Source organism: Callorhinchus milii, unplaced genomic scaffold, assembly GCF_018977255.1.
Source record: "Callorhinchus milii isolate IMCB2004 unplaced genomic scaffold, IMCB_Cmil_1.0 Scaffold6, whole genome shotgun sequence".
In the NCBI taxonomy this organism is placed as follows: Eukaryota; Metazoa; Chordata; class Chondrichthyes; order Chimaeriformes; family Callorhinchidae; genus Callorhinchus; species Callorhinchus milii.
In genome coordinates, this window is record NW_024704747.1 from 10,812,252 (window position 1) to 10,836,320 (window position 24,069).

The window sequence follows — 24,069 nt, forward strand, 5'->3', positions numbered from 1 at the left end:
AAGCTGGCACATGTAGAGTTCTGATTTTACACTTCAGGAGCAGCGTAAGCTGATGTTGAAAGCCACCACAATGGCAACAATTAACTGTCTGAATGATTGTTTCCACATTGGGAGAGGGGCACGCAGCTCCCTCTGCCATGGCTCCCCCACTCCGCTGCGCCCTCCTCCTCCCCCCCCCCCCCAGTTTCCCCCGCGCTGCCACCACCCGTTGACCCCCACCCGCGGCTGCCCCCTGCCTTGCTCCCCCCTCCGCCCTGGCCCACCCTTTGCCACAAATGCTCTTCTCTATTACAAACATGCTAAACAGCCCCCCCCCCCCCCCCCCCCCCCATACCGCTGCTTCCGGAGGATATCCCAAGGGACTGGACAGACAGAGTTTCGGACCTGAGCTGAAGGAAGGGGGGAGGAGAAGGGGGAGAGCGGGGGAAGCAGGGCGATTGAAAGCGCGATCGAAGAGGAGGGTATTGAGGTGGGTCTTGAATGTGGCGAGGGAGAGGGCGAGGCGGAGGGACTGTGGGATGGAGTTCCAGAGGGTGGGGGCAGAATGGAAGAAGGTTTACCCACCAATAAGTGTGGTGAGCAAGGCGGGGTATGTGAAGCAGGCCGGAGCCCACTGGGCGGAGGGAGCGAGCAGGATGGTAGGGGGTTAGGAGGTCACAGAGGTAAGGTGGAGCAAGACCATGGAGGGCTTTGAAGGTGAGGACCACGATCTTGAACTGTATGCTCTGTGTGATGGGAACTAGTGGAGTCGGGCGAGGGTGTAATGAAAGCCTGTATGAGAGTTTCAGTGGCCTGTGGTGTGAGACTGGCGGAGCCGGGCGATGTTGGGGAGGTGGGGGAAGGCAGAGCGGGTCACGGCTCAGATGTGGGGTAGAAAGTTGAGGGTCAAACAAGACCCCAAGGTTCCGGACTGCCATGTGTGCAACTATGGATGGTGATGCTGTTAGTGCCTGAAGTGTGGAGGTGCTGACAGGAGCCATTCAGGAGAGCCTCGGTCTTGTTGACGTTCAACTGAAGAAAGTTAGCTCTCATCCAGGACTTGATGACTGACAGACATTCTGTCAGGACAGCAGTGGTCCTGAAGTCGAGGGTGGAGGCAGAGAGGTACAGTTGAGTGTCATCCGCATACATGTGGAAGTTGACCCCATGTCTGCAGATGATGTCACCAAGAGGGAGCATATAGATATTGAAGAGGAGGGAACCAAAGACAGAGCCCTGAAGAATGCCGCACGATATGGTGCGGGAGCTATAGGAGAAGCCGTTTGTGCGGTGAGGTGGTGTGAGAGGTACGATCTGAACCAGTCAAGGACAAAGACATAAAGGTTGAGGTGAGAGGAGAGGCAGTGGATGAGGATAAAGTAGTCGACGGTGTCAAAGGCAGCAGAGAGGTCAAGGAGAATGAGGAGGCAGAGGGAGCCCTGTTTGCAGATGGACAAAATGTCATTTGTCACTTTGACCTGGGCTGTTTCTGTGCTGTGGGCAGCAGGGAAACCTGATTGAAGGTGTTCTTGAAGGGAGTGGCGGTAGAGGAAGGAGCGAAGCTGAGAAGCAACAACTCGTTGCAGGACCTTGGAGAGGATAGGGAGATTGGAGATGGGGTGGTAGTTTGGGAGTAGAGATGGGTCCAGGGAGAGTTTTTTTTTTAAAAGGATAGGAGGAATGACGGCATTTTTTAACGGATTGGGAACAGTACCAGTGGACAAGGAGAGTTTTATGATGTCCGTGAGTAGAGGATCAAGGAGGTGGAGCTGGGAGGTAAGGAGAGGGGTAGGGATGGGGTCAAGGGAGTAGGTGGTCTAGCTCAAGTGTCAGAGGCCTGTTAACAGATCATCTATCAAGTCCCTTAGGGAACAGGAAATCTGTAAGAGAGAAGATCCAATGAGGAATATATTAAAATTAGAAGGGGGGGGTGGGAAGAAAGGAACAAATTCCAAAGTAGTTTTTTAATCTTCTGATTGACTTTATAGACCACCCTTTATAAGATGATTTTAACCTTTTTGAAAATGATGAATTTTTAATAATTTATTAGGTAATAAATCTACTTGGTTCAGGATCGGAGCAACCTGAGATTGGTGAAACATTAACTGGACTGTTTGTGAGGCAAATTGTATAGCTCAACTTTTGTCATGTGGTTAAAGGAATATTTAATTATTGATAAGAAGTTTATGAACAAAAGTGGTTAATAGACAGTAAGGATATTCTGCAAAAATATTCCATCTCCTCCCCAAATTGTATTCAATTTGTACTTTGGATTATTTTATATTCGTGCTTACAATATCAGAAATGTTTATGGTTACTTGTTTTTGCAAAAAACTTCATACATCATTACTAGACTTTCTAGACTGGTATCTGATTACTACTATTGGATTTCAGCAGGTTTGACAAGCATACACTATGACTGGTCCAGTCAGAATCCTGATATTTTATTGACGACAATAGGCGTTGCCTGAGACTTCTACCATAGGCTTTTCCTTTGTATGTTTCATTTTGTGCCCGAGATACACTACTGATTTCAATGGCAGTAATCTTCTGCCAGGTTTGATTATGAAAAAGTTTGAAAATAAATTACCATTTGTTTCAGGGACAACTATTGAATGGTTGGAACCCAAATTACCACTTTCGGATCATCTTAAGAATGGAAATGGGCATCAGGAATTCTCAAATGAGCAAGATCAGTCAGGAGCTGTTCGAGAGGAACAGCCAAATTCAGAACCCTGCCAATTGATGCGGGTAAGATCATTTGGAACATGGTACTTCTTGGTACCAATTTGTTACTTTTGTTAATGACATATCGATATATTTTAACAATGATTTTTCATTAAGTAAATAACTTTGCATCTTTCCAATCTGAAGTCAGAACAGTGTGTCAATTTTTAGTTTTAAAAAAACAAACTCCACTTATTAAGTAATGTTAAGAAAAACACAGTTAAACTGACAGCTAATGGTAACATACTTTCTCTTTTAAAAGAGCTTACAGCTTTAAATTTTCTTTCAATTATGTTTTTGAAATTTTTTTATATACTTGAGGTGTGGCTCTTTTACACAATTTGAATAAATGCTAGTTGAATGTTTTCCCTTAGGGGAAATCACTTGCCTGTGAACTGCATGACCTAAACGTTAAAGTTCATTTCTGGGAGGTGAAGGATAATTGATCTTAACAAAGATGGATCAGGATCATCATTTGAATGTTGTTAAACTGAGATACCATTTGTCTTGCAATCAGGTGGATGTTAAAAGTTTCCCTGCTTTTATTTCACGGAAGATTAAGGAGTTTTTCCCAGCTTTCCTAGCTAAAATCCCGGTTTTGTCCAAACTCACCCGACATTGTTGGTACAATGTAGCTGTTATGTTTGCCTACATAATGTTTGCTTTGATTTTTAAATCAAATGACTAAGTGGTAGCACTCTTGCCCTTGAGTCAATGGTCCATGTCTCTGACAGTCTCGCTCCTTCCCTTGCCTCTTTAAGGCCCGTCTCAAGACCCTCCTCTTCCATCGTGCCTTTGGTCACCCTCCTATCCCTGCGCTTTACCCCTTCTGATCCCAACCCCAACTTAGTCCAAATCCCTGACTGTCCAGCCCCTTGGGGCGTCCCTCCCATCCCTCTCCTGATTTAAAAGCCGCAAAACAAATGTAATTTGTTATTGTTGAGTCAGAAATTATACAAGCCCATGTCAGACATGAACTCGCATAGACCCATGCTAGTGGTAGGAGGGTGACCGAAGGCGCGATTGAAGAGGAGGGTCTTGAGATGGGGCAGAGAGACTGAACGGCATGCTGTGCGCAGTTGTACTGTGGCGTTCACCTACAAATGCACAGCCACTCCACAGTAAATCTTGTGAAGAGCTTTGTGCATACTTCCTACATAAAATAATAATAATATTAATCCTTGCATTTGATATAGCGCTTTTCACGTCGGGAGGACGTCCCAAAGCGCTTCACAGAACACACCGTAAAGTGAATTGACTGTATATTTGTGGGCGAACGCGGCAGCCAATTGCGCACAGCAATGTCCCATAAACAGTCGTAGATTGAAAATGACCAATTTATTATTGTTTTTGGTTTTGGAGGGATTATTATTCGGCGTGTGGAGTAAGGAAACTTGCCCAAGGTTTCGCCCTCTGCCTGGAATTGAACTCAGGTCTCTCGTTTGCAAAGCGAGTGCTCTAACCACTGAGCTACAGGACTCCAGGCTACAGGCTCTTTATCAAGTGCAAGGATGATTATTAACACTAAACGATTCTCATTTTGTGGCACAATATTCTTTTACATGAAAAATACTACGTAAATTTAAGTTTTTATGATGTAGAACTTTTTAAGTACATCCAATTACAATCTTTCTTGTTAGCTTGATTTGAAAGTTGTTTAATTTTCAGTGTTTCACTGAACACTTTTTTGTTAAAACCAGCATCTATTTTAGAAATGGACTCGCCCCATTACTCTGCTCTCAATTTCTCCATGTACTTTCAAAAAACACTAGGGTCAAATTTGGGAGATGTCTCTTTTGTTAATTGAATTTTATCCTATTATAGTACCTAATTTATACAATAGCTGGAATTGTTGCTTTTGTGTCTTACAAATTTTGGCGAAGTCTCTACCTGTAATAGATCCAGCACCGAAGGATATTGAATGACATTCTCTACTGCTAAACCAAATACTAAACCCTGAGGTAACCAGATTAATGGGGGGAGAGCTGGTCTGGCAACATAGATTTTGTGGCTAATTGCTAATCCTAATCCCTAACATATAAAAATAAAATAAGTAAAAATAAATCCTGCCTAACATTTAAAATAAAAATGAATTTAAAAAATAGGCAAAAAAACAATAGTTCTGTACTCACCAATAATGCGATGCAGCTCTGTTGATACGCTCCGTTAAAGCAACAGTCAAGCTGTGGGCATCATGTTTCTGGTGGGAGTTTGAAAATGCGAGGTGGATTTTTGAATCGCAGAATTGTTTTTTGGACCTGGTCCAGCTAATTCCAAATTCTAGATACTATGGAGTTCACTGTAGTTTACTATTTTTTAAGTTTTTATTTCAAGTGTTTCTTTAACATGTTTTCTTTTCTGAGTAACCTACTTTAATAAAGGTTTTTAAAGATCTTGACTGCTTTGACTTTTGGACTATTTTAACTCTACAATTACGAAGCTCTACAAACATGTCTGACAACAAAAATCAAACTTAATGTGGTTAATAAAAATGGTGCACTTTCCTTTTTGACCGTGCCTTTGGTCATCTTTCCTCCTCCAATCCTCTTCCGGTGCAAACCTCATTATCCAGCACCTTGGGAAGTCTTTCTAAAGTGAAAGCCGCTGTATAACTGCATTTAGTTGTTATTGTTGCTACCTGGATAAACTGTAAAGTTGGGAATATCATTAAGGGTAGACTTTTAATCCAAAAGGCAGGTAACTAAGGCAAACTACTAGCAAGCCCTTGGTCTGATTGCTTATCTTTGAGTTCCCTGATCTTTGCTGGTAAAGAGCAGTTGGCCTTAAGGTACACAGGTCTAAATTTATAATCAGAATGAACTCACCAATTACATTGGAAGTTGAATGAGAGTAGCTTTTATCTAACTACAACAACAAAATTACATTTGTATAGCGCCTTTTATGTCGAGAGGACGTCCCAAGGAGCTGGACAGTCAATGTTTCGGATCCGAGCTGGGGATCGAGATCGGGGAGGGTGGAGGGCAGGGTGGGGGTAGGAGGGTGATTGAAGGCTCGGTCGAAGAGGAGGGTCTTGAAGGAGGCAAGGGAGGGTGTGAGATGGAGGGACTGCGGGATGGAGTACCAGAGGGTGGGGGAGATTGGCTGAAGGCTTGCACACCAATGGTGAGGTGCCGAGGCGGGCGACGTGAAGAAGGCTGAGTGGAGGGAGTGGGCAGGTTGGTAGGGGGTTAGGAGGTCGCAGAGGTAGGGGAGAGAAAGAGCATGGAGGGCTTTGAAGGTCACCTGCATCCTCTATGTAATAGGAAGCCAGTGGAGTCGGGCGAGGATGGGGGTGATAAGGTCGCGGAGCCTGGTGCGGTAGAGGACACGGGCTGCAGAGTTCTGGATGATGCGGAGCCTATGGAGGGAGGATTCAAGGAGGCCGATAATCAGGGAGTTTCCATAGTCAAGCCAGGATGTTATGAATGCATGTATGAGGGTTTTGGCAACCTGTGGTGTGAGACGGTGGCAGAGCCGGGTGAAGGAGGTGGGGGAAGGCAGAGCAGGTCATGGCACTGATGTGGGATAGAAAGGATAGTTGAGGGTCAAACAAGACGCCAATAATAATAATAATAATCCTTGCATTTGATATAGCGCTTTTCACATCGGGAGGACGTCCCAAAGCGCTTCACAGACCACACTGTAAAGTGAATTGACTGTATATTTGTGGGCGAACGCGGCAGCCAATTGCGCACAGCAATGTCCCACAAACAGTCGTAGATTGAAAATGACCAATTTATTATTGTTTCGTTTTTTTGGAGGGATTATTATTAGGCGTGTGGAGTAAGGAAACTTGCCCAAGGTTTTGCCCTGCCTGGAATTGAACTCAGGTCTCTCGCTTGCAAAGCGAGTGCTCTAACCACTGAGCTACAGGACTCCACTGAGCTACAGGACTCCAAGGTTCCGGAATCACTTAGTAAGGTGGAGTGTACATCCTTGGATGGTGACACTGTCAGTGCCTGAGGTTTGGAGTCCAGAATCTTTCTAAAGAATATAAATCATTTTTTAACATAAAACAATTGCTTCAATTGGTCTTTAAGGAATTTTGCCACCATTGGATTCTACTCACACAAGCTGATTTCGAGGCATGAACACCATTCAAGATCCTTAAGCCTCTTTCAAATTGATTCAATTAAAGTGAAACCTAGATGGCTAAAGATGTTTTGACCAAGTTATTTCTTTCTGTAGGAGCCTGAAGAAATAAACCCCGATGATGAGACAGAAGATACCTTTGAGAACAAAGAGGATGATCTTGGAGCTGTGGAAGAAGAACGTAGTGTTATATTACATTTGCTCTCTCAACTGAAGCTTGGTATGGATTTAACACGAGTAAGTACATAACTTCCGTTATGATGAACAAGCAGTTTGTAGGGTTTTTTGTATAAGGATGCCGTATAATATGGTAGACCTGTTCATGTGGTCTCTTGTGTTTTAAATGGTAATCCGTATGTTTTTTGGCAAGAGTTTTGTGAAATTTGACATGCACTGTCTCTCACCGCAGGCCACTGAGACCCTCATCCATGCGTTCATCACATCCAAGCTCAACTGCACGAACTTCGTGCTTGTCAGCCTCCCAAACTCCTCCCTCCACAGGCTGCAGATCATCTAGAACTATGCAGCCTGTATCCTCTCCTCCACCAAGCTCCGCGACCCTATGACTCCCATCCTGGACCAACTCCACTAGCGTCCCATCACTTAGAGGATACAATTCAAGATACTGGACCTCCCCTTCAAAGCACTCCACGGCCTTGCTTCTCCCTACCTCTGTGACCTCTTAACCCACTACCAATCTGTCAGTTCCCTCTGCTCAGTGCAGTGGGCTCCAGCCTGCTTCACGTCTCCCAACTTGCCTACTCCACCATTGGCAGACGGGCCTTCAGCCCCCACCCTCTGGAATTCCATTCCACAGTTCCTCTGCCTTGCCGCTTCTCTTGCCTCCTCTCAAGAACGTCCTCTTTAACCATGCCTTTGGTCAGCCTCCTACCCCTACCCTCCCTGCCCTCCATCCCTCCTGATCCCAACCACCAACTCGGGTGTGGTTCCCTGACTGTCTAGCGACTTCAGATGTCCTCCTGACGTGAAAGGCGCTATACAAATGTAATTTGTTATTGTTTCTTTCTTTGCAGGGAGCAGAACATTTTAGTAATAAATTCTTTGGCACCAGAATTTATTCTGAATCTCATTGCTGACATGTGCTCCATTTCCAGGCTGGCCTCTTAACATTGATCACAAAAAATCTATAATCTTTGGTGCCTTTCCATTGAACAATGTTTTGCCTTGTACGGAATTTGATGCAAAAGGCTCTTCCTCTATATTACTTGCTTTAATTGCAGAATTTGCTGACATTTAATTTTCCTTTTAAGAAAACATTTTTTTTCCTGAGGACATAGACTATTCATTTATGTTTTACCCTGGAAAAAATGGAACCAAGAAGGTTCTTACCAAGAAGAATCAACCTCAGATATACTCTTGGAACAGCAGCCTTACTGATTGCTGATGCTCACACACAGGCCACACTCAAGATTTTGAAGTCAAATCAAACAGACAGGAGTGCTGTGTCCCAAGTGCACTGAATGACATTTCCTCAGAGCAGTCTCTACATCTCTACACATCTTGCTGCGTTCCTTTAATTTAGTTTTGCAAGATTTGGAAAAGATTAGCGGGAAACATAAAAGGGAACATTAATGTCTTTAACAAACATATAACCAGTAAAAAGAAGGTCAAGCAAGGATGGGCCTGATTAGGAACCAAAAAGGAAAACTTCTTGTGGAGGCAGAGGGCATAGCTGAGGTACTGAATGAGGACATTGCATCTGCCTTTACAAAGAAGAGGGTACTGCCAATGTCACAGTAAAGGAGGAGGGGGTAGAGAAATTGGATAGGATAAAAATACAGTGCGGGTACTTAAAAGCTTAGAATCATAGAATATTACAGCACGGAAGGTGGCCATTGTGCCTGTGCCGTTTTTTTGGAAGAGTTACCCAATCAGTTCTGCTCTTCGCCCATATCCATGCAATTTTCTTCTTTTCAAGTATCTTATCTAATTCCCTTTGAAAGTTATTATTGAATCTGTTTCCATCACCCTTTTAGGCAGTGCATTTCAGCCCGTAGCAACTCCCTGTGCAAAAAAAAATTTCTCATCTCCCCTCTGGTTCTTTTGCAATTATCTTGAATCTATGCGCCCTGGTTACTGACCCACCCACCAGTGGAAACAGTTTCTCCCTATCTACTCTATCAAAACCCCATCATAATTTTGAACGCATCTAATAAATCTCACATTAACATTCTCTGCTATAAGGAAAACAATTTCAGCTTCTCCAGTCTCTCCACATAACCAAAGTCCCTCATCCTTAGTACCATTCTGGTAAATATCCTCTGCACCCTATCCAAGGCCTTGATATCCTTCCTAAAGTGTGATGCCCAGAATTGGACACAATATAGCATAACTTATAACAAAACTTCCTTGCTTTTGTACTCTATGCCTCTATTTATAAAGCCAAGGATCCCATATGTTTCTTTTAACAGCTCTATCAACCTGTTCTGCCACCTTCAAAGACCCATGTATGTGAACCCACAGGTCTCTGTTCTTGAAACCCCTTTAAATTTATCATATATTGCCTCCTCCGAAAATGCATCACTTCACACTTCTCTGCATTAAATTCGATCCGCCATGTGTCTACCCTTTTACCAGTCTATCTATGTTCTCCTGCAGTTCTGCTACCATTCTCCTCACTGTTTACCACAACCCACCTTTTGTATCTTCCACAAATTTTAAAATGTTGCTCTTTATGTCCAAGTCATTCACATATATCAAAAAGAGCAGCGGACCTAAAACCAACCATTGGGAGACAACACTGTATACTTCGCCCCAGTCTGAAAAACAACAATTCAATACTACCCTCTGCTGTCTGTCTCCCAGCCAATTTTGTATCCATGTCTAATTTTATTCCACGGGCTTCAATTTTGCTAACTAGTCCATTATGTGGCACCTTATTAAACGCCTTCTGAAAGTCCATTTACACTACATCAATTGCACTACCTTCATCAATCCTCTTCATTATATCATCAAGGACCTCAATTAGGTTCGTTAGACACAATTTGACTTTAAAAAATCTGTGTTGACTGTCATTAATTAACTTATGTTTTTCTAAGTGAAAATTAATTTTGTCCTGGACTATGGTCTCTTGAAGTTTCCCCACCATAGACGTTAGGCTGACTGGGTTGTAGTTACTAGGTTTATCCCTCTCCCCTTTTTTGAACAGGGGAGTAACATTAGCAACCCTTCAGTCCTCAGGATCGGTTTTAGGTCCACTGCTCTTTTTGATATTTATGAATGACTTGAACTTGGGTATAGAGAGGTTAGTAGAAAAGTCACCTAGTCCAGATGGGATGCATCCTTGATTGTTGAGGGAAGTTAGGGTGAAAATAGCGGAAGTTCTGGCCACAATCTTTCAATCTCCCTTGGAAATGGGAGGGGTGCCTGCGGACTGGAAGGCTGCAAATGTTACACCCCTGTTCAAAAAAAAAAAAGGGAGAGGGATAAAGCTGGTAACTATAGGCCAGTCAGCCTAACGTCGGTGGTGGGGAAACTTCTAGAGACCATAATCTGGGACAAAATACATTTTTACTTGGAAAAAAAATAGGTTAATAAATGATAGTCAACATGGATTTGTTAAAGGCAAATCATGTCTGACAAATTTAATTGAGCTCTTTGGTGAAATAACAGAGGGTTGATGAAAATAGTAGTGCAGTTGATGTAGTGTAGGAAAAGTAAGATAGAGGAAGAGTTTATAGAATGTATTAGGGATAATTATCTAGATCAGTATGCCGAGGAGCCAACCAGGGAACAGGCCATGTTAGACCTTGTTTTGTGTAATGAAGCAGGGCTGATCAGCAAACTGGAATTTAAGGCTCCTCTAGGGCAAAGTGATCATACTTTGATAGAATTTAGCATTGAGTTAGAGAGAGTAGTTAAGTCCGAAGCAAAGGTCTTAAATTTAAGTAGAGCCAACTTTGTTGGTATGAGAGAGGATTTAGCTCAAATAAACTAGGAAATTAGACTTAAAGATTTGACAGTAGACCACCAATGGCAGACGTTTAAGGAGATAGTGCAAAATTCCCAGCGAGCACGTATTCCTTTGAGGAATAAGAATGCCACGGGAAAGGTGGCCCAACCGTGGCTAACTAGAGCAGTTAGGGAAAGTATGAAGTTAAAGGCAGAAGCCTATAAAACAGCTAAGATGAGTAGTAAACCCGAGGATTGGGAGAACTTTAAGGATCAACAAAAGAGAACCAAAAAAGTGATTAAAAGGGAGAAAATGGAATATGAGGGCAAACTAGCGAAGAACATAAAGACAGACTGCAAGAGTTTTTACAAATATATTAAGAGGAAGAGGCTGTCCAAGGTAAATGTGGGTCTGTTACCGGCAGAGACGGGGGGAATTACAGTAGGGGACAAAGACATGGCAGAGTCATTAAACAAGTACTTTGCTCCTGTCTTCACCTTAGAAGACACTGAAAACCTACCAAGAATAGAGGGGAACCAAGAAGACAATGTTAGCGAGCAACTTGGGGAAATTAATGTTAGTAAAGAAATGGTTTTAGGTAAATTGTAAATTGAAGAGTGGCTAACGGGTAGAAAACAGAGTAGGGATAAATGGGTCATTCTCGAATTGGCAGGATGTGACTAATGGAGTGCCACGAGGATCAGTGCTTGGGCCTCAGCTATTTATAATTTACATCAATGATCTAGACGAGGACATTGAATGTGACGTATCTAAACTTGCGGATGACACTAAACTAGGTGGGAGAGTAAGCTCTGAGCATAATGCAAAAAGATTTCAACGGGATACGGATAGGTTTGGGGAGTGGGCGAGTAGGTGGCAGATAGCATTTAATGTGGGGAAGTGTGAAGTTATTCACCTAGATAGAAAAAATAGAAAAACAGATTATTTTCTAGAGGGGGAGAGATTAGATAGTGTTAGTGTTCAGAGGATTTGGGTGTCCTTGTACACCAGTCTCAAAAAGTTAGTTTGCAGGTTCAGCAGCAACTAAGAAGGCGAACGGCATGTTGGCTAGCGTTCATTGCAAAAGGTTTAGAGTACAAGAGTAGGGAAGTCTTGCTGCAACTGTATAGGGTCTTGGTGAGACCGCACCTAGAGTATTGTGTGCAGTTTTGGTCTCCTTATTTAAAAAAGGACATACTTGAAGGGGGTGCAGCGTAGATTCACTAGGTTAGTTCCTGGGATGAAGGGACTGACCCATGAGGATAGGCTGAATAAACTAGTGCTGTATTCTCTACAACAACAACAAGATTTCATTTATAGAGTGCCTTTCACGTTGGGAGGACGTCCCAAGGTGCTGGACAGTTGGATCAGGATCCGAGCAGGGGGGAAATGGTCAGGGTGAGGGAAGGGAAGGGAGGGAGCGAGGAGGGGGTAGAGAGTCGAGAGGGGAGCTGAAGGCACGATCAAAGAGAAAGGTCTTGAGACCGGCCTTGAAGGAGGAAAGGGAGGAAGCAAGGCAAAGGCACTGGGGGATGGAGTTCCAGAGCCTAGGGGGTGAGAGGCTGAAGGCCCGGCCACCGCTGGTAGGGCGGTTGGGGCGGGGGATGTGGAGCAGACCGGAGCCAGAGGAACGGAGGGTACGGGCAGGTAAGTTGGGGGATAGTAGGTCGGAGAGGTAGGAGGGAGCAAGGCCGTGAATGGCCTTGTAGGTGAGGATGAGGATCTTGAATTCGATCCTCTGGGGGATGGGGAGCCAGTGGAGGCGAGCGAGGGTGGGAGTGATGTGGTCGCGAAGCCTGGTGCGGGACAGTACACGAGCTGCAGAGTTCTGAATGACCTGCAGCTTGTGGAGGGAGGTGCCGGGAAGGCCGGCGAGGAGAGAGTTCCCATAGTCCAGCCTTGAGGTGATAAAGGCGTGGACCAGAGTTTCAGCCGCGTGAGGGGTGAGGTAGTGCCGTAGTCTGGCAATGTTTCGGAGGTGATGGAAGGCGGTGCCAGTTGTGGCGCGGATATGAGGAAGAAAGGACAGCTCAGGGTCGAACAGAACACTGAGGTTCCTGACTGGCTTTGAGAGGTGGAGAGTGCAGCCTTGGATGCTGATGCTGTCAGCGCCTGAGGTGCGGAGGCGCTGACGTGAGCCAATCAGGAGGGCCTCAGTTTTGCGCACGTTGAGCTGAAGAAAGTTGTCTCTCGTCCAGGACTCGATGTCGGACAGGCAGCTGTCAGGACATCGGTGGTTGTGGAGTTGAGGGTAGAGGAAAGGTAGAGTTGGGTGTCATCGGCATACATGTGGAAGTTAACCCCATGTCTGCCGATGATGTCACCAAGGGGGAGCATATAGAGGGTGAAGCGGAGGGGACCGAGGACAGAGCCCTGAGGGACACCACACGAGACAGTGTGGGGTTTGGAGGAAAAGCCGTTTGTGGAAACAAAATGAAGACTGGGAGAGGTACGACCTAAACCACTCCAGGACAGGGCCTTTAAGGTTGAGGTGGGAGGACAAGCGGAGGAGGAGGATAGTGTGGTCGACCGTATCGAATGCTGCTGATAGGACGAGGAGGCAGATGGAGCCCTGGTCGCAGATGGTCAAGATACCAGACGGTTTCTGTGCTATGGGCAGCCCGGAAACCCGACTGAAGGGGTTTGAATAATGAATGGGTGGAGAGGAAAGAGCGCAGCTGGGAGGCCCCAACTCTTTCAAGGACCTTGGACAGGAAGGGGAGGTTGGAGATGGGCCGGTAGCTTGATAGCTGCGACGCATCAAGGGAGAGTTTTTTCAAAGTGCGAGTGATGGTGGCAGTTTTTAAGGGAATGGGAACAGAGCCAGAGGAGAGGGACAGGTTGATGATGTCTGTGATAAGTGGGGCAAGGAGGTGGAGCTGAGAGATAAGGAGTGGGGATGGGGTCAAGGGAGCAGGTGGTGGGTTTCAGGGACAGGATGAGTTTGGTGACAGAGGGTGGGGAAACGGGTTCGAAGGTATGTAGGGGAGGATGTGTAGGTGTCGGAGTGTGGGAGGGAAGGGGTGGGGGGTGGGTGGAAGTTGGAGGGGGAGTGACCACGGAGCGGATTCCCTTGATTTTGGATTCAAGGACTAGAGTACAAAAGAATTAGGGGAGATCTTATTGAAACATATAAGATTCTTAAAGGGCTGGATAAAGTAGACACTGAGGGGCTGTTTCCCCTGGTAGGAGAATCTATAAGCAGGGGTCACAGTCTTTAGAACAAAGTTGAGGAAACATTTCTTCACTGCCCCAGAAGGCTGTAGATGCTGAGTCCTTGAACATTTTCAAGGCTGAGACTGATAGATTTTTTAAAAATAGAGTGATATGGGGATAGGGCAGACAATTAGAGTTTGGTCAGAAGTTCAGCCATGATCTTATCGAATGGCAGGGCAGGCTCGAGGGGCTGAATGGCCTACTCCTGCTCCTAATTCTTATGTTCTTATGTATATGGACTTCCAAAAGGTGTTTGATAAAGTGCCACATAATAGACTAGGTAGCAAAATTGAAGCCCATGGGATTAAAGGAACAGTGGCAGCATGGATCCCAAATTGGCTGACACAGAGAGTAGAGAATAATGGTGAACGGTTGTTTTTTAGACTGGAGGGGAAGTATACAGTGATGTCCCCCAAGGGTTGGTATTAGGTCATTGATCTTTTTGATATATTAATGATATTGTGTATGGGGGCAAAATTTTAAAGTTTCCAGATTATAGAAAACTTGGAAAAGTAATATACAATAAGGAGGATGGTAGCAGACTGCAGAAGGACATAGTGGTGAAATGGGCAGATACGTGGCAGATGAAATTTAATGTGGAGAAGTGTGATGTGATGCATTTTAGGAGGAGGAATGAGGAGAGGCAATATAAGCTAAATAGTGAGTGCAGGAACAGAGATCTGGGGATTCACAAACGCAAACTTTGAAGGTAGCAGGGCAAATTGTTGAAGCTGTTAAAAAAGGATATGGGTTTATAAATCGAGGCATAGAGTACAAAAGCAAGAAAGGTATGCTAAACATTTACAAATCACTGGTTAGGCCTGAGATAGAGTTTTGTGTCCAATTCTGAGCACCACCCTTTAGGAAGGATGTCGGGGTGCAAAGAAGATTTACAAGAATTATACCAGGGATGAGGGACTTCAGTTATGTGGAGAGTCTAGATAGGCTGGGATTGTTCTCCTTAGAGCAGAGAAGGTTGAGGGGAGATTTAATATAGGTGTTCAAAATGAGGGATTTTGATAGAGTAGATAAGGAGAAACTGTTTCCTCTAGTGGGTGGCCAGTAACCAAAGGACACAGATTTAAGATAATTGGCAAAAGAACCAGAGGGGAGACTAGTAGGTTTGTTCTACCTAGCAAGTTGTTACGATCTGGAATGCACCGCCTCAAAGGGTTATGGAAACGGATTTGATAGTAGCTTTCAAAAGGAAATTGGATATGTACTTGAAAAGGAAAAAAAATTGCAGGGCTATGGGATAAAAGCTGGGGAGTGGGATTATTTGGATAGGGCATTTCTCTAAACCTGAAGGTGTGGGTTAAAATAAAGCCCTATCTATTTTGTGTCTCCTGTGGCATTGCATTTCTGGGTGGACTGAAATGTAAAGGAACTTTTTTGAAAGGTACTCAGACAGAATGGCCACAATTATTTCTTAATTCTTTGCATTATTTAATATAATGTACAATAGAACAATTTGAAATTTTCTTATGAAGTTATTTAACCTCCATTCTAATCCAAGTAATTCAAAGACTATTGTAAATACCTATATTTTAAATCTTTAAATCTGGAAATCTTAAAAAGTAAAGGCAAAGATGAGGCTGTGTGTAATACTATATTTTTAATAGGAATTGATTGCCTTTTTGTGCTCATTCAATTTGAGATTTTAATCTAATCCTTGGCTAAACCGAGTTTAGCAAATCGAGAAACCACAGTGTCATAGTGTACATGTTGTTAATCGGCAAATGCAATAAAAACCTATAAGATCATCAAAGGGCATGATAGAGTAGATAGTGGGAGATTGTTTCCCCTGGTTGGAGAAACTAAAACCAGGGGTCACAACCTTAAAATCAGAGGCCAACCCTTTCACACTGAGTTGAGGAAGAACTTCTTCACTCTGGTGAATGTATGGAACTCACTACCCCAAAAGGCTGTTGATGCTCAGTCCTTGAACATATTCAAGACTGAGATAGATAGATTTCTTATTGCAAAAGGGATTAAGGGATATGAGAATAAGGCAGGGTCAGGTTATTAGCTGGAGTTAGATTAGAAGATCAGCCATGATTGAATAGCGGGGCAGGCTCGAAGGGCCAAATAGCCGACTCCTGCTCCTACATGTTATGTTATGTCCACCCATTTCACAAAGTGATTATTCAAATTAGGTCATTTGTCTCTCTGGAGATGAGTAATAGATTTGCCTTTGTTTGCATTACAAAAATAAATTTATATGCTCATTAAACATATATAACTTGAATAATGCATTGTGCTGAATTGCTCACATTCCTAAATGTTATAAGTGGAGAGATCTGTCCATTTACCCAGTATGTCTGATACTCTGCTGTATACTGAAATGAATGAGAGTTAATCCCATTTCCTGTTCATTACTTCACATTTCCACACAAAATATCTGCTTCCAAAAATCTTTCAATCATATAATGTGCCAAAAAAGCTACAATTATAATCATGCCTTCAATAATGTTCAAAATAAAAATCCTTTTATTTAGAAATGGAGCGTAGATCTTGGTGAGCTCCTGAAACCAATATTTCACATTCACTCGGGCTTTGAAGACAGAGCTGTGAGTCGTAGCCCATATGCACCTTATCTCCTTTTCCTTATACAATAAATGGTGTGTCAAGACTATTAAGTTCAAGATCAAGGAAGTCACTTCAACTGACCTGAAGACAAGATGGAGGAATTGATTGGATTCTTATTTTTTTATATGACATGAAATGTAAAATTTGTATTTAGCATTATGTGCAACTCTTTATTATAATATGAAAGTGGCTTTTCAAATTAGTTATGTGCAGTCTTTACCATAAAGTCACTCAAGAGAATCTGAAACTTCGGTACTATTTCCTTATGAATAATTTAATTTTGGAAATACATTATGGGTATCTCTGAATTGCTTTTTGTATGCACTGTAGGTGGTTCTTCCAACCTTCATACTGGAAAAAAGATCATTGTTGGAGATGTATGCAGATTTTATGTCCCATCCAGACCTTTTCATTGCTATCACTGATGGTGCTACTGCTGAAGAGAGGATGATCAGATTTGTTGAGTATTACCTCACCTCATTCCATGAGGGCCGCAAAGGAGCCATTGCTAAGAAACCATACAATCCTATCATTGGTGAAACATTTCACTGCTCATGGAATGTACCAAAAGACCCAGAAAAAAACAGTAATTCCTGCAATACCTCAGCAGAACGCTGTCTGCAGAACACCGAGTGTTCTGATGAGACAGAGATAAAAATTCATTCAGACTACTACCATTTGAGATTTCTCGCAGAACAAGTATCCCATCATCCACCTGTGTCAGGGTTTTACGTAGAATGTGAAGAGAAGAACATGTGTGTAAACACTCATGTATGGACAAAGAGCAAGTTCATGGGCATGTCTATAGGAGTGGTAATGGTTGGTGAAGGTAAGGATGCAAGTGCTTCTATTTCAAATAGCGTTTATAAGAAATGCATTTGTTTTAAGTACAGTATTAAAAATGTATTATATTGAACTTATGCATGCAAATAGTTTTGAAATCAAGCCAAATTAAGAAATCAATTAGGCCTGATTATGGAATAGGCACATGCCTATTAGGTAGAAGCCTAAGATAAATTCTCATAGAGCTAAACATGTATTGAAGTTCTGAGAAAGGTATCAGCGAATACCAAAAAAAAGTTGCAGGCAGCAAATATCCAATATAATATGTAAACTGCTGACATATTATAATGATAAGGAATATCCTTGAATCCAAAAGTAGTGCCATAAACATGGAGGATTGTTAACTCAACGTCAAAAAGGGGCAACATGACTATAACTATAGAACAGTTAACCTAACCACCACAGTGAGCAAACACTTTGAGGCCATGTTATGGAATAATAATAAACATTTCTAAAAACATGAGTTAATTAAAGCCAGATCTTGCTTGACAAATCTGATAGAATTATTTGAAATTAACAAGCAAATAGTTAAAGCACATTTCACAGCATTAAGTGATTATGAATTTTCAGACGGTGAATTTTCAGGTAAGGTGTCGCATTAGAATTGTTAATGGAGAAGTAGCTATATGGTGGAATAGATGCGTGAAATATAGGAAATGGGCAGGATTGGGAGCACATAATTATTTGGAATAAAGAAATGTAAATAATTCTTTTCACCTCCCCTCTGCGTCTTTTAGATACTATTTTAAATCTGTGACCTCGAGTCACCGACAAACCCACCAAAGTGCATTACCTCGCCTTTCTCCACATTGAAATTCATCTGCCATGGTGTCTGCCCATTTTACCATTCTGTCTACGTCTTCCTGCTACTATCTGTCTCATTGTTTACCACCCTACCTAACTTGCTCTACCCAAATCCGGATTATTTATGTGTATTAAGAAGAGCAGTGGTCCTAATACCGATCCCTGGGGGACACCACTGTACACTTCCCTCCAGTCAGAAAAGCAGCCGTTCACCACAACTCTCTGCTCTCTGTCTCCCAGCCAGTTCTGGATCCATGCTGCCACTGTCCCTTTTATACCATGGGCTTCTATCTTTCTTACAAGTCTTTCATGTGGCACTTTGTCAAATGCCTTTTGAAAGTCAACTGCACTACATCAACTGCACACCCTCTCCGTTACCTCATCGAAAAATTCTAATAGATTCGTTAGACAAGATGTGCCTTTAACAAATCTGTGCTGACTGTCCCTAATTAACCCATATTTTTCTAAGTGAAGATTTATTCTGTCCCGGATTATAGTCTCCAGAAGTTTCCCCACTACTGATGTTAGGCTGACTGGCTTGTGGTTCCCAGGTTTGTCCTTCTGTCCCTTTTTGTACAGGGGAGTAACATTGGCCACTCTCCAGTCCTCTGGCACCACTCCTGTGTCCAACGAAGATTGAAAAATTGTAGCCAAAGCCTCCGCTATTTGTACCCGTGCCTCCCATAGTAACCTTGGCTGCATCCCGTCCGGACCGGGAAACTTATCTACCTTCAGCCCAGTCAACCTTTTCAGTACCTCCTCTCTGTTTATACTTATCCTATCCATTTCCTCTACCCTCTCCTCCGATACTGCGGCATTTGGTGCTTCCACTTCTTTTGTGAAGACAGATGCAAACTACTCATTTGGTACATCAGCCATGCCCTCTGCCTCCACACTAAGATTTCCGCCTTGGTCCTTAATTGGTCCCACCCTACCTTAGACTAACTTTTTTTCTTGATGTATTTGTAAAATATTTTAAAATTCCCTTTAATGTTACCCACTATCTTCCCAGTCCCTCTGCTCCGAACGCCTCCTCATCCTAGGCAAATTAAACCTTCACTTCACCCCCTCCTGCTCTACCTCTGCTGACTTCTCCTCCCTTATCTCCTCCCTCAACCTCTCCTTCCACATCCACTTTGCCACCCACGTTTGTGGTCACCCCCTTGTAATAACTCAGGGCCTCAGACCCCACTCATCATCGACAAAGTGATCTCGGACCATCACTTCATCTAACTTAACTCCTCAATCCCTCTCCCCACCGCCACCCAACCCCATCTCCTACCACCCCTGGAAAGAAATCCCAACACCCTCCCTCTCAGCTGCCTTGGGAGTCACATGAACTCCTTCCCCCTCTGGGCTTCCTCCCGCAATGACCTGGCCTCCTCGGTCACTCTTCTCCACAGCTCCCTCTCCTTCACTCTCGATTTCCTTGCTTCCCTCTCTTCCTGAACCGTCTCCTATTCACATCAGTCACAATGGTACACCAGCCACCTCCGCTCCCTTAAAGCACAGGTGACCAGTCAACCAGTCATCCACCGCCTCGCCTCTCACCTCAACCTTCAAGGCTCTGTCCTTGACTGGTTCAGATCGTACCTCTCACACCACCTCTACTTCATCTCCACAAACGGTTTCTCCTCTAGCTCCTGCACCGTATAGTGCAGCGTTTCTCAGGGCTCTGTCTTTGGTACCCTCCTCTTCAACATCTATATGCTCCCTCTTGGTGACATCATCCACAGGCATAAGGTCAACTTCCACATGTATGCGATGTACCTCTCTGTCTCCACCCTTGACTCCAGGACCACTGCTGTCCTGACTGAAATGAAGATTTATTCTGTCCCGGATTATAGTCTCCAGGAGTTTCCCCACTACTGATGTTAGGCTGACTGGCTTGTGAAAGTTTGTCTTTCTGTCCCGTGCCTCCCATAGTAACCTTGGTTGCATCCCGTCCGGACCGGGCGACTTATGTATCTTCAGCCCAGTCAACCTTTTCAGTACTTCCTCTCTGTTTATACTTACCCTATCCATTTCCTCTACCCTCTCCTCCGATACTGCAGCATTTGGTGCTTCCACTTCTTTTGTGAAGACAGATGCAAACTACTCATTCGGTACATCAGCCATGCCCTCTGCCGCCACAATAAGATTTCTGCCTTGGTCCTTAATTGGTCCCACCCTACCTTTGACTAACCTTTTGTTCTTGATATGTTTGTAAAATATTTTAGAATTCCCTTTAATGTTACCCACTAACCTTTTTTCGTATAATCTTTTTGCCCCTCTTATTTCCTTTTTCAAACGTCTTCTGCACTTCCTATATTCTATTTGGTTGTCTTCTGTGTCTTGGGTTTGACATTTGTCATACGGGAACAATATTGATATTTATTGTTTCTGCATTTCCATTCAGATGATGTACATGATACAGATTATAAACGAATATCCTTTTTAACATTTTAGGTCTTCTATGTCTGTTGGAACATGGAGAGGAGTATACGTTTACCCTCCCTTGTGCATATGCTCGTTCCATTTTAACTGTTCCTTGGGTAGAACTGGGAGGAAAAGTGAATGTCAACTGTGCAAAGACTGGTTACTCTGCAGCCATAACCTTCCACACGAAGCCATTCTATGGTGGCAAGCTTCACAGGTACAGTTATCCCTAACAACATTAACATTATGGGTAGCATTTAAACTTCATAGAATTATACTTCAAGCTTTTATATTCTACCAAAAAGCAAAGTGCACAGAAAATGAAAGCACAATGAACTCTGAAATTTTGATCTATAGATTAAAATCATAAATATGAAATGTTTCTCTTTTTCAGTTTGCAAAACGCTACTTTGGAATTTTTGAATCTTTCTGGGGATGGGAGTAAGCGGGATCTCCTTGGAGCTGAATTGGCTCCAAGGTAACATGCCTGGCTGTTGCTGTTGGAACCGAGCCAGCTCTTTGTGGTGGTCACGATAGTCTGGTTTGTGAGTAAGGCAGGTCCGCAGTATTCCAGGACACTGCTGATGACAACACAGCCAGCGTGGCTCATCTGGCAGGACCTGGAAGAGCAAACTAGTCACGGGGGCAGGGGGTCATCCCACTCAGCTCCTGTTAACCCTGCGAGCCGAAGCGCTAATGGGAAGGGCAGTCCTAGCTGGACAAACAGCAGGAAAGCTTGCTAGACAGCAATATCAATGGCAAGCTTTGCGGTTTTAGCTGGTTACCCCAACACATGCTAGGGGGTCCCCAACCCTTGGCTATTGCCAGCCTTCACTTTATACTGTCTGGAATTAGGTAAGCAGGATGCATTCTGAGACTCTAACCTTGGAGGGTGCTTATATAAGTGCAAGTTGTTGTTGCATCCCATTCCAATATTATTTCTGGGATTTCCATGTGTAGGTGGGATGCATGTTTATCTCAGCTTGGTTTGGGTTAAGCCTGATGATGGTTTCTGCATGTGTCAGAAACCCGGCCCTCAAAAAAAATTACATTTTTAAATACCATTTAAAGGTAATAGAGTTTTTAAATTGAGCCATTGATAATAATCCTTGCATTTGATATAGTGCTTTTTACATCTTCCAGACATCTCAAAGCGCTTCACAGAATATACTGTAAAGTGAATTGACTGTATATTTGTGGGCGAAACGTGGCAGCCAATTGCACACAGCAGTGTCCCACATACAGTTGTGGATTAAGTGACCAAATTGTTATTGTTTTTTTTTCTTGAGGGATTATTATCAGGCGTGTAGAATAAGGAAACTTGCCCAAGGTTTTACCCTGCCAGGAATCGAACCCAGATCTAGCTTGCAAAGCTAGTGCTGTAACCACTGAGCTATAGGACTCCACAGTCCTGGTTACATCCAACTCATTTGAGATTGGTTCCTCTAATCACTGGATATAAAGCATCTATGGAATGAATTCAGAGTATCTTATCAAATGATGTCTGGCCTACTCTTTCCACTACCCTGCTTAATGTGTAAAGTGTCAGCATTACAGCTTTTCATTGAGTTTCTAACTGCAACTTTTAAGTGCTGAAGGAATTGAATAATCCAGTTATTTTAGTACAGCATTAGTGCTATGACAAGAAGAGAACTAAAACTGATTTTGAAGCTTGTTAGCTTGTGAAGTATTGAAATAATGTACAGAAATCTATAATATTTTACCACAGAGTGACTGCTGAAGTAAAGCACAATTCAACACAAACCATTGTGTGCAGAATACAGGGTGAATGGAATGGTACACTAGAATTCACTTACAGCAATGGAGAAACCAGAATCGTAGATGTAACTAAACTCTCAGTTATCAAGAAGCGAGTACGACCTACTGAGAAACAGAGTTCTTTTGAATCCAGGTAAAGAATTTAATGATGTACTAATATGCACTGTATTTAGACACTCAGGAAGCCTTTTAGATTTTTTTAATTATGCATTGCTGGAAACGGTCAGCATGTCTACCATTTGAACCATTGAGCATTGGATATTACCATCCCTCAAATGTAACCAAGTACTTTATAACTGGCAAACTATAATATTCTCACACTCTCAAGTCTCCTCATGCCATGACCTGATAGTGGGGCAGGCAACCTTCTGCCAGTCATCAGCCAATATGGCTTTGTACCAACTTCTGGAAGTGCTATAGTGGACTGGGGTAAATTACCAATCATTTTATTTTACGCCTAACTTCAGCATATCTAATATTAGGCTAACCCATTGTGTTAGCTTAATAAATAATAACTTTTGTCAGAGGTGAGAGCATAAAAAATGCTCAATGTATGCTCTGTGTGATCTCTAGACATATACGATATAAGAATGAAAGAAGACCAAGGTCCATCTAGTTTGCCTTCTACCATCCTGACAGTGGCTAGACATGTAATGTTCCAAACTATATACTGTATTTTGAGATATTATTTTCTAGCAGAAATCTATCTAATTTGTTTTTGAAACAAATGACAATTTCTGCTTCCACTGTCTCCCTAGGGAGCCTGTTCCATAAGTTTACTACTCACTCACAGTTCAGATGGTAAAAATATTTTGCCAGTCCTGAAGCAGATTCAGACTACAATAAATTATATAAAAACCTGCAGAATCTAGAACAGCAGCAAAATTATGATCATCTTCTAAAGAAAATATCTGACTCCCTTTAGTAAAGTTTACATATACAGTATTTTATTCAGGCTATCCATCTAAGGCCATTATTATCAATTCCTGAATTGAACTAATCATATGGGTAGCTGATATCTTGATTGGTAGAAGCTTCATTAAAAGAATTGACTGACCATATAGCTTTTACACATTGGTCAGTTATGACCATTACTTGTTCATATGGAGACCAGCAACTAAACTATTTTCATATTGTTTCTATTCATCTCTAATTTTACAAACCTTGAATGCTTTACAATGCTATAGATGCTTCAAGATTGTTTAAGTAAACTGATTGTTTTGCAATTTGTATATTTGATAGAAGGCTGTGGCAACATGTGACAGAATCTTTGCGTGTGAGCAACATAGACAAGGCAACGGAACACAAACGTTTACTAGAGGAACGTCAGAGAACAGAAGCTCGGCATCGTGCAGAGACTGAGACCCCGTGGGAGACTAAGTATTTCCTTCGAGAGGTAGGGTATTAACATGAATGCTCAATTTAAGTGAAAGAGCACATTAAATGTGACATTACAATGAAAACATGTAATTGATTGAAATCCAAAATTATTTCAGGAGTGTTCTGCTGTTCCTATCTTTTAGTGAATATTATTTCCCTGTACTCCCGTTTGTCTGGAAATTTCAGTGTTTTATGCACGGTGCAGCACAAGCGGGAAATGGGCTTTATTTGGAGACCCCACTGTTGTGATTGTCTGTGTGTCTCTCTCTATGTCTTTGTGAGTGTCTGTGTGAATGTGTCTGTGTGTCTCCTCTGTATGTATGTGTGTG

General features: G+C 42.9%; 1 protein-coding gene across 4 annotated transcripts in view; it reads left to right on the forward strand.

Moving 5' to 3' along the window:
* osbpl11 (oxysterol binding protein-like 11) overlaps positions 1–24,069 on the forward strand; it is a 49,065-nt gene that overhangs the window by 21,874 nt on the left and 3,122 nt on the right. For 3 of the 4 annotated variants that reach the window (XM_042336130.1, XM_007909112.1, XM_007909113.1), the window contains exons 7-13: positions 2,582–2,730; positions 6,895–7,035; positions 16,847–17,345; positions 20,612–20,798; positions 20,976–21,059; positions 22,311–22,493; positions 23,603–23,756. In XM_042336130.1, coding sequence (XP_042192064.1) covers positions 2,582–2,730; positions 6,895–7,035; positions 16,847–17,345; positions 20,612–20,798; positions 20,976–21,059; positions 22,311–22,493; positions 23,603–23,756 — 1,397 coding nt within the window. The remainder of the gene's footprint in view (positions 1–2,581; positions 2,731–6,894; positions 7,036–16,846; positions 17,346–20,611; positions 20,799–20,975; positions 21,060–22,310; positions 22,494–23,602; positions 23,757–24,069) is intronic. The other variant, XM_007909114.1, reaches the window with a different exon arrangement.